We start from the raw sequence: 14622 nt of genomic DNA, 5'->3' as shown, positions 1-14622 counted from the left end.
GCAAATCATAAGTTGTTTTTAAAAAATAGGTACTGCTTTCCTTACATAATTAAGGAAAACAAGTTAAATAGTTGCATGATATATAGCATGCTTTAGGCTAGACTGGCCCCCAGTCTCGGTTCGGTTCCATCTCTGGATAATGTAACAATAAATAATTACGTAATGCCCTATGAAAAAAAATGCCAACTCCCCCCTTATTTTCTTCAATGCCAAAAACCCATTCCTCTTCATCCCCAAATCCACCGCGACCCCACTAATTACACCCACCACAGTCAACCATGCAGCAATATAGAAATATATCAGTATTATAAGTGAACGCGAAAGTCCATTGAGCGCTGATTCCGAGACTGGTCCAATCTGTTAGAGATCTCACTTCCAAATATTCGTTCAACGAAGCACGGTGATTCCGATGTCAATTACGTAAAGCCCCGCCCCAGTTTCAATTCAAATATGGTAGCACAAAGCTATGCCGCGGGATGTGACGCAAGATCGGATGGGACACTTGTCAACAACTGAGAGGTATTGAGCTCAAGTGGCACGCGCCTGATAGACCCATGGTACGCGAATAATAAAAGGCAACCACTCGACTCGGACTTAGGCCTATTGTCCATATTGCGTATATGATCGCGTGCAGTTTGCTAATGTTTGCACATTATTTAGCTAGGGACGCCTTTTCAACTATCCCCGCGCTGCCCAGCTGCGTTGCTTGGTCGGATACAATATCGTTGTTTAGTCGCTACACAAACGTTAATGTAGTGAAAACATGGACGTGGTATATAGAAAGATTGCGTGACTCCAAATCCGTAAAAGTGAACTCCCAGCATTTTGTGGGAACTGGAAGTCAAATTGCTTACAGACTGGGAGGGTCCATGTATTGGGTTGATTTTTAATGCTATGTAATCTACATTACCAGTCGTTCTCCATGGACCCGAGGGAGGGTCTAGCTTTAGGCATGCTATTTGAGCACAGATAATTATATGGGTAAAGAAATTTTTATGGGATTTGGATTCTTCAGTCGGGTATTCGCTGTAGAACAGAAATTTGGTTGTGTATTTTTGCTTTTATCTTGGAATCCCATGAGGTTTTGTATTTCCACTTTGGATTTGCTTTGGGATTCAGATTCTTCAGTATAGTGTTACTGTGGAACAGAAATTGGGTTGAGCATTTTGCTTTCATCTTGGAATCTCAAATATCCTTGTTGCAATAGCAAATAAATGATAAGCTCCCGACATGCTCGGTCAAAATTCATTATAATGCTATATAGCAGCAGCATAAAATTTAACTGCAGCATATAGCATTATTACAACAGATCTGTTTTCAAAAAATTTCTAACATAGGAAGTAGTCCTCACAGAAGACAGACTTATCAATCAAGAGTTAAACATGTCATGTTTAATTGAATACCTGAGTGGAAGAAGGGCCCAACTCCAATTTTTTACAAAAATGAGTTAGACCCAGCATTTTATTGCCAGCAGACTGTTCTTCCTTGTGTGTGAAAGATGAGCCCAAATTCACTCTCTAAATAGTCTTCCACAATCCACGTAAACTTAATCATGGTTTTCATGGAAGAAAGGCCCAACTCCATGGAGTTGGGCCCTTCTTCCACAAATATTGGATTAAAGAGGAATTTTGTTCATCCATGAAATCTGCTTTTCACTACAATAAACTTTCTTGTTAACATATTACATGCTTCTACTTGTGCAATTAATGGATGATTACCTAATTTCTGTAGCTATTTATAACACATCTGCTTACGGAACTGGCACTTGCAAGTATATTAGTGGAAGAAGGGCCCAACTCCAGCTCGTATTAAGACATGTACCGTTGCCATGGAAACATCATATATAATTTCGAATGTATGTAATATTGTATTTTCATGTATTAAAGGTCCCCTAAAGATGAAAACATTCTGTCTATAAAACTTTTCCAAATATTAAGTTTATTCTTAATATCTCAAAAACAGTTTTGATGGAGTTGGGCCCTTCTTCCACTCAGGTATTCAATTACATATTACTTAGAGGACAAACCACATATTAAACAAGGAGATCTTTGTTTTCTTTTATCTTGCATCTTCCATTTATATGCACCTGTACTCTATATTTCTCATTAATCTTCTCTCACATTCATTATTTCAGTCATTGTAGCTTCCAGGTATGTTACCTAGAGGCTTAACTCCAAGGAATGCAGCCTTCGGAGCAATTGATTGTATGCACTAATTATAGAATGAAAATCTGATAGAGTGGAAAGTTTCTGCCATTATAAAAATTCCCTTTGTCGGGTTATTTGTGGGCTCCACGTTCCTCAGTACTGCTTGTTGTAGAATAGAAATTGGGTCGAGTACTTTGCTCTTATTAGGGAGTTCCCCTTTGAATTTGCGATTAGATTCAGATTCTCCAGTCGGTGTTTGCTGGAGAACAGAAATTGGGTTGAGTATTTTGCTTTTATCTTGGAATTCCATCCTTTTGATTTTCCCTTTTTGAATTTGCTTGATTGCGATTGGGATTCACGATTCCTCAGTCGGGTGTTTGCTGTCGAACAGAAATTGGGTTGAGTATTTTGCTTTTAGCTTGGAATCCCATCCTTTCTGATTTCATTCCAGGGTTGTGTACAAACCCTTTGCTTTTAATGATATAATGGCTGAAATCTTTGTTTATGAAAATAAAATTATTGTCTATCCTAATGGCCAATGAGTATTGCCAAAATTTGCTGTTGCCTTGTGTTTCATTGTCTCCGTCTGGGGTTAACTATGAAATCAGGCTATTGATGCTAAAACCAGTGATGTGTTTAGCCTTTGACCTGCATTTGTTGCATCTTATTTAACATCATACCATTATTTTTGGCATAAAACAATTTATGGCATATATACCAACTTGGCTCGTTTCTTTTCTTAGGCTTGTTGGGCTGCATGTATTGCCTATGTTGTATGCTGTACATTTTTATGACCATCATATGAAATGTGCATTAAAATGAGTACAAACGAGCCCAGTATTGGTTCAGTGATTGGGGTAATAACATTGAAAGATGGTATTTAATACTACGACTACTACTAATTATAAATGGTTCTTTTAAGACGCAAAATCTTCTGAAAAGCATGAAAAAAACAAACAAACAAAAGTGCAATTAATTCTATGAATCTGGAAAAGCTTGACGGAAGAGATGGGTTTTAAGCTGATGTTTAAATTGAGAAAGTGGTTACGAAGGTTGTTTGGAAGTGAGTTCCAAACAGTTGGAGCAGCAAAATGAAATAAGCGTTCATCTGCTGATATTGAGGTTAACCTGAGGAGTTATGAGTAATTTTTCAGATGATGTTCGAAGGGAGTGGGATTTAAGTGCTGCATGCCACATAAATATGTCCTTTGAAATGCTTCAGAGCATAAAAGCATTACAAACATGTTTTCCTATGAATATCACACATCCGCATAACATAGAGATCTGTATAAAAGAGGTTCGGATAAAAGAGTTTAGACTGTATTATTGAAACATTGATTTTGTCATTTGTCGCTTACATTATACAGGTTAGGACTCACCAGTACAGAGCTGCTTTATCTCTACAACCAACTAGACGTCAGGTTACCTCAGCTAGTCTTCTTTGTACGCCATTGGGCTCGCGTCAATCACATAACCAACGTTCACCCAGGCAGTTGGATCACCAATTTCCCTCTCACATTGCTGGTCATATTCTTCCTACAGACAAGGACACCGGCGGTGGTGCCTTCGTTAGACTACCTGTGCAGTATTGCAAGTATGATCATTGAGTTATATCTGTGATGTAATTGTAGTGTGGGGATGTCTCAGGGAACTGTGGCACAGCTGTACATGCTCTGCCTCGCAATTGGGGGCTTGCAGGTTCGAGCCCAGGCGCGGCCATCATGTTATGCACTTAGGCAATGTAATTGCAAATATGATTAAGTTTCATGATCTTGGGGTAGAGAAGGGGTCTGGAAAGGACTAGCCTTCTTCATACAAACAAATTAACAAAATTTGATGATGTCAGCGGTGTGCCATCAAATTTCAGACCAACTATTTTACATTGCAAATATGATAGAGTTATAGACTTGTAATCCCCGGGGGTCTGAGTCACACCCTTCCAACAGACAAGAATGTTGATGGATGGATGTGCCTTTGTTGGACTACCTGTGTAGTGTATTCAGGTTTTCGGAACTGGGGGACAAACATATGTACCGCCGGAACTATTTTTGCCGTCAGAAATTGTGAATTGTTGACCCCATTTTTTTGCCCAGGGTGCTCAAGAATCTAAAAGTGGGGTGGGGGTGGAGACCAATATAATTTCCTTTAATGTGGCAGATTAACGCGGCTGTGTACTCAAGACGTTGTTTCTTTCGCAAAATTGAGCTTTTTTGATATTTGTTACTTTGTTATGTTTTTTATAAATACAAGGAAAGAAAATCCAGATTTATAAACTCCAACTGCGCTATTTTATGGATTTTATTTCACTCTTTCATTCGTGTTTGCAATTTTAAAAGAGAGAAAATCTTTGTTGTATCAGCGGGTGACACGCACAACAACGCATCAAGCGCCTGCGTATCGCGCAATTTGTTAACGCACAGATACGCTACGCATACGCTGACGCTTATCTGCATGCGTGGCGCAGCCTAGGGAAACACTAATTGCAAGTGGCCACACGGCTCCGAATTAGCTGAGAAAACGTGGGTTTTTTCAAGTTCTTTTCCTCGATTTGAATATCAAGTTATTAATGGATTTCGCTCAAACTTCTCAACGGGCTGTGGATTTACCCGATGTTCACATAATATAAGGTAGAAAAACGAAAACTGCCGATTCTCCTGTGAGATTCGATGAAAGGGCAAAATGTAACCACTTTAAACTTTAACGCCATTATTTCAATGTTCATTTTCTCGGTAAAATGACGATTTAGGTACACGATAACTCAATAAATACAGCAACTATAGGTAAGCAAATATGATCATCGTAAAAAGCATGATCGACTCAAGAAACGGTTTTCTCATTTTTTTATGTTTTGGTCTATTTCCGATTTTAGGCATCATTTTGTGCAAATAGGCGTTTGTGAATTTTAAAAGTTCAATTTGATGCCTTATATGGTCAATATCTCAAAAAATAAGGCCAATATCAAAAAATAAAAAACCGTTTTTGGAATGGAGCCTCAAGATTGAGCTAAAACAAAATAAAATATTTTGGAAAGAGTGTTTTTTTGTTATGATGTACCTAACAAATATTGCCAAAAACTCACTTTTTGGTGATTTTCTTCATAATTGTTGTTTTTACCCCAAATCTGTATTTATATTAAGATTTATTGATGTCTTGCCTTTATAAAATGTATACTTTTATATGTCTTATGCGAATAATTACAAAGTTATTGCACTTTTACTACATGCATGTCTGAGAGTACACAGCCACCTTAAACATAACAGTCCAAATGAATGAATCACACCACAGATTTTTGAAACATGTAGTATTGGTCTTCCACTTGGACAACATGTACACATGAAATTGTGAATTGTTGGCCCCAAATTTTTTTCACCAGGGACCATTCATTTACTGACGACTTGTGATTTACCTCCGGTCCATGATTGTGGGAGGGGGTCACTGCATGGCCCCACCTGCTATGTTACTGTGTGAAGTATTACTATATTATCAAAAATGACTAATTTCTGTGACATACTCTTGGAGCGTGGTTTTGAGAAGTTAATCTTGGGGATGGGTTTAGTGTGGTTGTTTAGTCAGGTTGTTGTGTATTTCTTCAGACTAAGTATGATAATGTTTCATGATCTTGGAGAAGAGCGTCTTGGGCATAAGGTTAGGTTTTAGGTTATGTTGTGGTTAGGGTTAGGGTCTTGGATATAGGGTTAGGTTTTAGATTATGTTGTGGTTAGGAAGAAGACAGACAGGTTGGAATTCAGAGATTTTAGTTAGGGTTTGTGGTGACATCTACGATTTTAAAGTTGCTTCAGAAATGGATTTCAGTTTATCTTGAGATATACAGATACTACACCACCAGATTCCTATTGGGGCTGTCTACGCAGGTACGCCATTGCCAAACTACTTGGCTGGTACTCTGCTGTACCAATGTAGTACCATCAGTGCCACTGCTGGTGGGTTTCTGTACAGATGTAGCATTGGTGCTGTGTAGGTACTCTGTGTGTACCAGTGAGGTACCTTGGTGATGGTGTACCTGTGCAGGTGGCTGCTATATAAATTTTGTAGTGTAGTTGAAATAACATTATTTATGTGGAACTATAGATTTTATTATTTTTTTCCTTTTTCATCAGCAAAAGTTGAAAGAAGCAAAGTGAAGGGTATAGACACAACTTTTGTAGGAGATATCAGCAAAGTACCAGTGTCAAAGAACACACAGTCTGTTGGTAAGTAAGCATGCTTTATGCACTTATCAAGTCTTTCCCCGGCCCTGGGGGACCCGGGACATAGCGGGGAACATGCCAGGACGTAGCCGGGAAGTACACAAAATCATTGCCCAAGGCGGGAAGTTAGCCGGGACTTGGCCGGGATGTACAGTAGATCGTCCCGCTATGCGGGCCAATCATTCATGTTAGCGGGGGCTTTTGCAGGGGTGTACAATTTTTTTCCCCCGCACTGCCGAGACATAGCTGCAAACTTTAGCATGTGCTATTAAAGTCGTTGACCCCTCTCCCGCTACTGACAAAATGCAATATTATTGCCCTAACAAGTTGAATTAACTTTGAACTATTCTTCTTCTTCTTTTTATCTATGCCCGTATACCGTATATTAAACTCTGCAAGATAGGCCAGGGCATAGCCGGGCTTGTACATTGTTTCAGCGCAAGTCCCGGCCCATGGGGTCGGGGATTGTGCGGGATTGTCACACTGTAGCCCGGCTAGCGGGGCCGAGTCATAGCGGGGATGTACAGAAAATTTATGCCCGTAGGCGGGACTTTAACGGGTCAGTGCGGGATGTCACGTTGGCAAAATGTACTGCCCCGGCTAAGTCCCCGCTAGTCCCGGGTCCCCCAGGGCCGGGGAAAGACTTGATAAGTGCATTAATACTAGGTACTGTAGGAGATAGAGGCTGTATCAAAATGATTGGTATACCCATCAGTTTTGATGGTTATTGAAAAGCATGCCTCTTCCAAATGCAATATAGGGTCTTCTTGAAATGACTGTAATTTTGTATATCACTTGTTGGGAGTGAAATTGTACAAAATAATGCATGCGTACTGAGATGTTGATGTGTCTAATGCACGAGCCCTGAAGGTGGAGGGGGAGTGCATTAGATGCATCAACATCTCAGTACAAGTGCATTATTTTGTACAATTTCTCAAGCAACAAGTGATACGCATTTATTAACCTATTCCATACACAAGTAATTTTCACTATTTTTATAACAAAATTGTCACTAAAAATGTTGGAAAATGCAAGCAAATATAAATGCACCCACCTGCAAAAAAAATGAACTGGCGTCCAAAAGCACTGCGCATACTACGCGGAGTTCGCGCCCGTGCAATTTTTCAATATTTATGTACGGCTAGTAATTTACTAATGTGTGCTCTGATTGGTTCTCACTATCTAGGAGTGTATGAATAATAGTTAGGCCTATATGACTGTTTAATCAACAAATAATGTGGATCCTACATTGCATTTGATGTGGCAGTCATGTCCATAATCACTGGAAACTGGTACCAGTGTCAAAGAACACAAATTGGTAAGTAATCTTGCTTTTATATGTGGGACTGGAGGTTAACTATTATATTATTATAGTGTGTATCATCTCAAATTGAGAGTAACACCATGTTGGATTTTGCAGTGACAGATTCGAATTAGTGTATTTAAGCAGTTGCGTCACCTGTGTACATGCCTCATGGGATTAGGTTAGCATGTGCAATTCAAATCTGCCACTGCGAAATCCATCATGGCCTTATCCTCATCTTGAGACAAGACATGCTACAGGAAAAGTGGGAAGAAAGGGGATGTGTGTGTATTTGTTGGATAGTGAAATTTAGTCCTCTGTGGAGGGTGTATGGCGAGCATTCACAGTGGCTAGCAAAAACCTGTAGGGGTGGGGTGTGCTTGCATGTGTATGTCTAATAATAGTGTGTACATGGTCCTTGTTTGATGGCAAATATGTGGGGGTGTGCACTTAGAAGTGCATGTCTGTTGCATGGTAACAGATATACAAATTTCATTTTCTTTCAGAGGATTTACTACAAGAATTCTTCCATTTTTGTGCTACATTTGACTTCTCACGTCACACATTATCGGTTCGTCGGGGCCAAGCTATTCCCCATTCTCTCACCGAGAAGTTCAGCCTTCTTGTAGAAAACCCATTTGAAACTCATCTGAATACGAGTAAAAATGTTAAGGAAAACATTGTGAACTTAATAAGAGACACAGCCAGGGAGTCTCTCCGTGTTATGGAATTAACTGATCATGCCAACCCGTCGTCATCATCGGACAAGACATGGGGGTTGCCACTTTTGTATAGGCATTTGCATGGAAGAAGAAGAAGAACAAAATTTGATGTAGACAAAGTGTTAGATTTGGTTAGTGATTCTGTGGATACCAAAGACCTTAGTAATGAAACAGCTGGAGATGTTGATTTAGAAGAAGGAGACAGGACTGTGGAAGAGATGGAATTGCCTGTTACCTCTTCCCAGGAACTTCAGAGTGTTGTGGACAATGGTGAAGATGGTGTTTCTGTTAATCCTTCCAATGTAAGTAAAAGAAATATGGGTTTTCAATTATTTTCATGTGATTTTGCCCACTTCGTATATGATACACTACTATATGATACACCAATTTCTCATTTTTTTTACCATTTTCTCAACATATGATGGGCATCAATTTAATATTATTCAATTACTAATTAATTACCTAATTTTCATCTTTGGGACTTGGCGTAACTGAAGTGAACGATATTTAAAACCTGCATACCAAAAATTGCAAAATCATACAAAACCATGATATGTCACCATGTGATGAACCCAACGATTTTGTGGTGGACGGTCACATTATGTTGAAATTGTAAGCCTCAGTCACCCAGTAAGAAAAATATGTAGTAATAAATGTACGGGCATACTCTTATTCCATCCCCATATGTTTGACATTTGTCCACTTCAATCACACATTATATGCTTGTTTCACAAATGCAAAATGCAAAAATATGTAAATCATGCACTGATACTCCATTTAGGCCAAAAAAAAAAAATGTTTGCTTGCCCTCAATTGAATTTCAACAATTGGGTTGGTCGGTCGGGATTTCTTTTTTTTTTTCTTTTTTTTTTTAATTACTAACAAACTCTACTGTTTGTAATTAATTAAGGACAATTGGTGTCAAAATGAATCAACTAACATTACAAAACAACTAAAATGTTGAACAAAAACTCTAAAATACATTTTTTTTTACATCTTCAGAATGCAAAATTTGAAAAAAAAAAAAACTTTTTAGGAATTTCCAAAATTAGGGTCGGTATTCTTTTGTACAGTAAATAGAAAAAAACAACTTTTTTCTGATTTCCAAAATTAGGGTCGGTCGGTTGAGGGCAAGCAAACATCTTTTTTTTTTTTGGCCTTAACATGTTTACCCTCTCCACACGGGAGTCAACTGCAGACGACAAGTTCCCAGTTTTCATTAAAAATTGCACAATTTCAGAATTGTACAATTTCATGACCATATTTGGAATCAGCATGAAAAATGCATTAAAATGAGTACAAACAAGCCTAGTATTGATTCAGTGATTGTTGAGATAGCTCTTGATATTTTGAGAAAATATCTCAAAAAAAGAAAATGCTTTGCCTATGACCAGCAAGCAAAGTATTAAGAATTTCAGGACTGGCAAGGCTTTGTGAATTTTTGTGCACATAAATATTTTCTATTGCCATTAGACAATGAAAGAATTTTAATTCTTTAAAATTAAAATTGTGTCCTTTCCCAATCTGGAAAGTTTTCATGCAATGAAAATTATTATGCTTTTACAGTAAATAGATAAATAAAAAAAGGGATTTTGTGCTCAACAATAACAATTTTTTTGATTTTGTCACTTTTATCAACTGTGTCCTCGATTTTCTGTGATTGGGTCATAATAAAAACACTTCAATCATGAATTCTCCGAAGCATTAGTTCACCTTGCTACATGCTGGTGTCATGTGTAATACTTGACCTATACTGTCAAAATCTGACACTACTGGGAAAATGGTGAAACTGTGATGCTTGTGCAAAGTGCATGCTTCAAATGATCTTTGTAATAATTGTTTACTTTAAATAAGAAATTGGACGTTCCCAAGCAAAGTAATGACATTTTGAAATCTGGTTTGGCAAAATTAAGATGAGAGCTGTCACAGCGACAGGTTGTTTCATTTTGAGTGAATTAGGTTGTTCCAGTTGACATCCATTCCCCTATGGAACTTCCTTTATCTCCAACACATGGAGTGTAATTTTTAAATTTCAAATTTAGTTACCTGAATGGGTGACTCCCATTTTATCACTGATTTAAATGAACTTTTTTCATTTTTTTACCATTTTTGATAAATTTAAGTTAATTTCTTTCTTAAATTGAATGTTTTACTTCATTCCTAATGTTTCTTCAACTTTTGGATACAATTAAAATACCTCTACGATGTCACTTTATCTATTGCTAAAAATTCATTTTTATAAGGTGCAGAATTCAACAGGGTTTTTTCCCCATGATTTTACCAATTTTTTTCTTTGAAATTTTCACATGTAAAAACATGTTTTGATTTTTTTGTAAATACCTGGTAGGATTGTGCATATGACTAGTATTCCACTGGTATTCTTTTGACTTTATCATGGGGTATAGTAGTTCTTGGAATCAAAAAATCAAAAATTTAAATTAAAAAAAATCCGATCTATATAAAACAAATCTGATTTTTTTATATTTTTTTTTAAATCAAAAAAATCAACAACCCTGCCAAATATCTTCAAGTGCTGATTCTATCAAACTCCAGAAAGACCTTGACGCTCTCCAAGACTGGGAATCGAAATGGCTAATGAGGTTTAACACGCCAAATGCCAGGTCCTCCAAATAACCAACAAGAGGAATCCCCTTCCAGCAACCTATACAGTTCATGGCCAAGTCTTGGAGGTGGTGGGCTCAGCAAATTGTCTGGGCGTCCACTTGGATAGTCATTTGGACACTATCACCAGGAAAGCCAACTGTACAAGAGCATTCCTGCAACGCAACCTCAGCCATTACACAACATATGTCCGCCGTACTGTGGAATTGCATCACCATCATGGGATCCTCACACTAAGAGGAACATCAACAAGGTCGCACAAGTTCAGCAAAGCGGTGCTCGATTTGTTGTTGGCAATTATCAAGGCACCAGCAGTGTTTCTGATATGATCAGCGCCCTCAACTGGCCTTCCCTTCAAGAAAGACACCTTCAAAGCCACTTGCTGTTCTACAAGATTCATCATGACCTGGTTGACATCAAGTGTGAAGACTACCTCACCCCACTCAGAACATCCACCAGAGGCCACACCTCCCAGTACTTCATTCCATCAACTAGCTCTTCAGTTTATACCAGCTCATTCCCTGATGGTCTTTCCCCAAACCATCAGGGACTGGAACAATCTCTCTGTAGATCCAGCTGAGTATACATCCCTCGACGCCTTCAAGGCCGCCCTGAGGGACCTCCTGCTGAAGTAACTCCATCACCTCATCTCCAGTTTTTACTTGCACCTGGTATATATATGCACCTGGAACAAAATTTCTGTCGTCTTTGAGACGACGCATGTGCACACCGTAGTGCAAGTTATCTTTGTTTACATGCACTACACTTCAAAGGGAGAAAGAATATGTGGTGTGATCAAGCAAAATCAGTATGAAGTCGGACATATTAAATTTTCAGTTTCTTATAGGATTGTAAACAGCATTTGCAAAGCAACATTTTGTAGAAAACCCTATTTAATTTGAACAACCAGTTCCAAAGATATGAGCAATTAAAGAGTTTACAACACAATAGGAAACAAAATGGGTCGAAATACTTCCTTTGTTTGGCTATATTTCAAAATCAATATTTCCGACTTCCAACCAATTTTGATCACATTACATATTGCAAATTGAAGAGATGTGATGCTTACATTGGTATATCCCATGGTTGCAAACATGACTACATGATTTTGAGACCCAGAAAATAACTTTTTTTGAGCTTCTTCATGTCAGACGAAGCAAACAATCTTTATTTTATTGGCCTTAGGTAAAATCCCTGCAGATATAAAATTGTTCCAGAAAGACCCAGTAAGACTGTTTTCCCTAGACTCTGTCCAAGCTGTTGAAATCTGTGTGAAATTCAAACTCATTTTCATTTTCATTTATAGGGTTTGAACAGAATATTAGTGTGACCTACATATTGCACTTTTATCGTACCAGGTTGCCACAGCCACAGGTTTGAAGCCCAATTGGGCTGTTTTTGCACCATTTTCTGTTAGTAGTGAATATTCTCAGTCATCCAGTCATTAAAATCACACATTTTTTGAAATAAATCTAGTACTGTAACTTACTCTTACAACTTGCTATGTTGAAGTCTGATGAAGTCTGATGATATCAGATGCAACATAGCAAGTTGTAAAAGTAAGTTCCAGTTACCCGGTATTAGATTTTCTGTTTAATAGTTTTCAAAGAGAAAAATTCTGTGACATTTTCAACTAGGTTGCCATGACTTTTTACTCTTTCCTTTTTTTTCACAGTTCATATAAAAGTTCTGTGACATTTTGAACCAGGACTGATGCAACTTAGGACTCTTTTCTGTATATACAATAGAAAATAATGGGCTATTCCATTTAAATCCCACACTACCCCTGTGGAAGATTTTGGAAATATGGGAGTGTGAATTTCAAATAGAATGAACACATTATGCTGCTTCATTTGAAACTTCCTCTGTGGAAGATTCGGTTGAATCTTTCTCAGAGGGTGTATGGAAATCAAATGGAGTAAGCAATGTGGTAATTCCATTTGAAATTCATACTCCCCGTGGAACTATATTTCTAAAATCTTTCACAGGGTAGTGGGTTTTAAATGGAATAGCCCAATGGTTGAAAGAACTGTGATAGTTTGAACTAGGCTGCTGTGATTTGAGATTGTAGAAAGTCTATAACAAGTCTATAATGGACTATTACATTTGAAATCCATACACCCCTATGGAAAATGTGACCTTAATCTCCCACACAGTGGTTGTAGATTTTAAATGGAGTCACCAATATAGGTAACCCCATTTGAAATTTACACTCCCTGTGTGGGAGATTAAGGTCATGTCTTCCATAAGGGTGTATGGATTTCAACTGGAATAGCCCAACGGTTGAGAGAAAAATTGTGTGACATATTTTTAACTAGGCTGCTGTGACTCTTGACACTTTCTTGTCATATTGAAACCAAGAAAGCAACATAACCTTTCTGTGTTTTGACTTAGATATGGATGGAAATAATGACAACCATAGATTTATGCTGAATATAGGTTTTGATATACAAAATGTCATGTACTTAAGACAGGTTGGAGCATTCAGGCCATATTTTTTCCAGTTTGGGTAATTTTGCTGAAATAATACAGTTTATTTTCTTGCAAAGTAAATCAATGATCTCATATAAAATGAGTCATTCAAGGAAGTCACTGTTCAGATTGAAATTTCTTATGATGGTATAATGACCAATAATAAGCCAAAATGAAGAGTTTTTGCTATTTTTTCCCTCCCAGGAAAAATCATGCACATGGGATAAAAATGAAACCCATTACGATGAGCCTTGGGATCTGACGTATTGAACCGGAAAGTCCAGACCTTCATTTTTGAGGAGTTTGATTGCACCAGAGCTTCTACTGAGCTCTTCACTACTTGAATCCCTATGTTTTAATACAGATATTAAAAGATTGAGCTCTTTGTTGAGCACCTTAGTAAACTTAGGAGAGTGATTAACAGAGCTTCTGCCATTTTCACAAATGAAGGCCTCGAACCCATACCTTTCCTTGTGTGCGTGGGCTTTATTTTTCTCAATATTTGAGCATAACTTCCGCTAGCCCAGACACCGCTCTGACTGACCTTTAAATAGGTTTTGAAATGAAAAGGTGAAAACTACATGAGAAATGTGCTTGCAATTAATTAATTCTTTTGTTTTAATTATTTTATCTTCCAGTCATCTGCTGCTGCAACTGTTGAAGTTAAACGGAGAATAGGTAAGTTCAAAAGCGAACCCAGGTTGGTGGTTTTTGAAGATATCAGCCCCCTGGGTTTCTGTGCAGTCAAGTTAGATCAGTTGGCAAGACGCTAGAGTATGGTGCATCTCTGTTTGGTGATATGAGTTTAAGCTTGGCATAGTCACTGTTAGACTATGACATAGTCGAATTTCATTAAAAATATGTTATTAGGCCTATTAGTCATGATGAACCCATTTCGTTGAACAAAATTATACTGATGTTTATTAAAATTAAAGTATTCAATAGTAAAATGGTCATAAAGAGTTAAAAATATCAGATGATTAGTTACAATAAAAGTAATTGAATGCAACATTATCTTGCATAATTATAATGGCTCACTTTAATACTGAACAATTCTGATTTTGGAATCTACCAGTTTATTGATAGCGAACCCGAAAATCCGACTATGGACTTGAATTTTAAGCAGAACTTTACCCGGGACTTTGCTC

General features: G+C 37.7%; 1 protein-coding gene across 1 annotated transcript in view; it reads left to right on the top strand.

Annotated features, from left to right (window-relative positions):
- LOC140142188 (poly(A) RNA polymerase, mitochondrial-like) overlaps positions 1 to 14247 on the top strand; it is a 34514-nt gene extending 20267 nt beyond the window's left edge. The window contains exons 6-9 of the mRNA XM_072164155.1: positions 3515 to 3741; positions 6266 to 6358; positions 8165 to 8682; positions 14113 to 14247. Of these exons, the coding sequence (XP_072020256.1) occupies positions 3515 to 3741; positions 6266 to 6358; positions 8165 to 8682; positions 14113 to 14247 (973 nt within the window). The remainder of the gene's footprint in view (positions 1 to 3514; positions 3742 to 6265; positions 6359 to 8164; positions 8683 to 14112) is intronic.
- Positions 14248 to 14622: the final 375 nt, after the last annotated feature.

This window comes from Amphiura filiformis, chromosome 20, assembly GCF_039555335.1.
Source record: "Amphiura filiformis chromosome 20, Afil_fr2py, whole genome shotgun sequence".
In the NCBI taxonomy this organism is placed as follows: domain Eukaryota; kingdom Metazoa; phylum Echinodermata; class Ophiuroidea; order Amphilepidida; family Amphiuridae; genus Amphiura; species Amphiura filiformis.
Note: the sequence above shows the minus strand (reverse complement) of the source record. Positions and strands in the feature narration are given on the sequence as shown.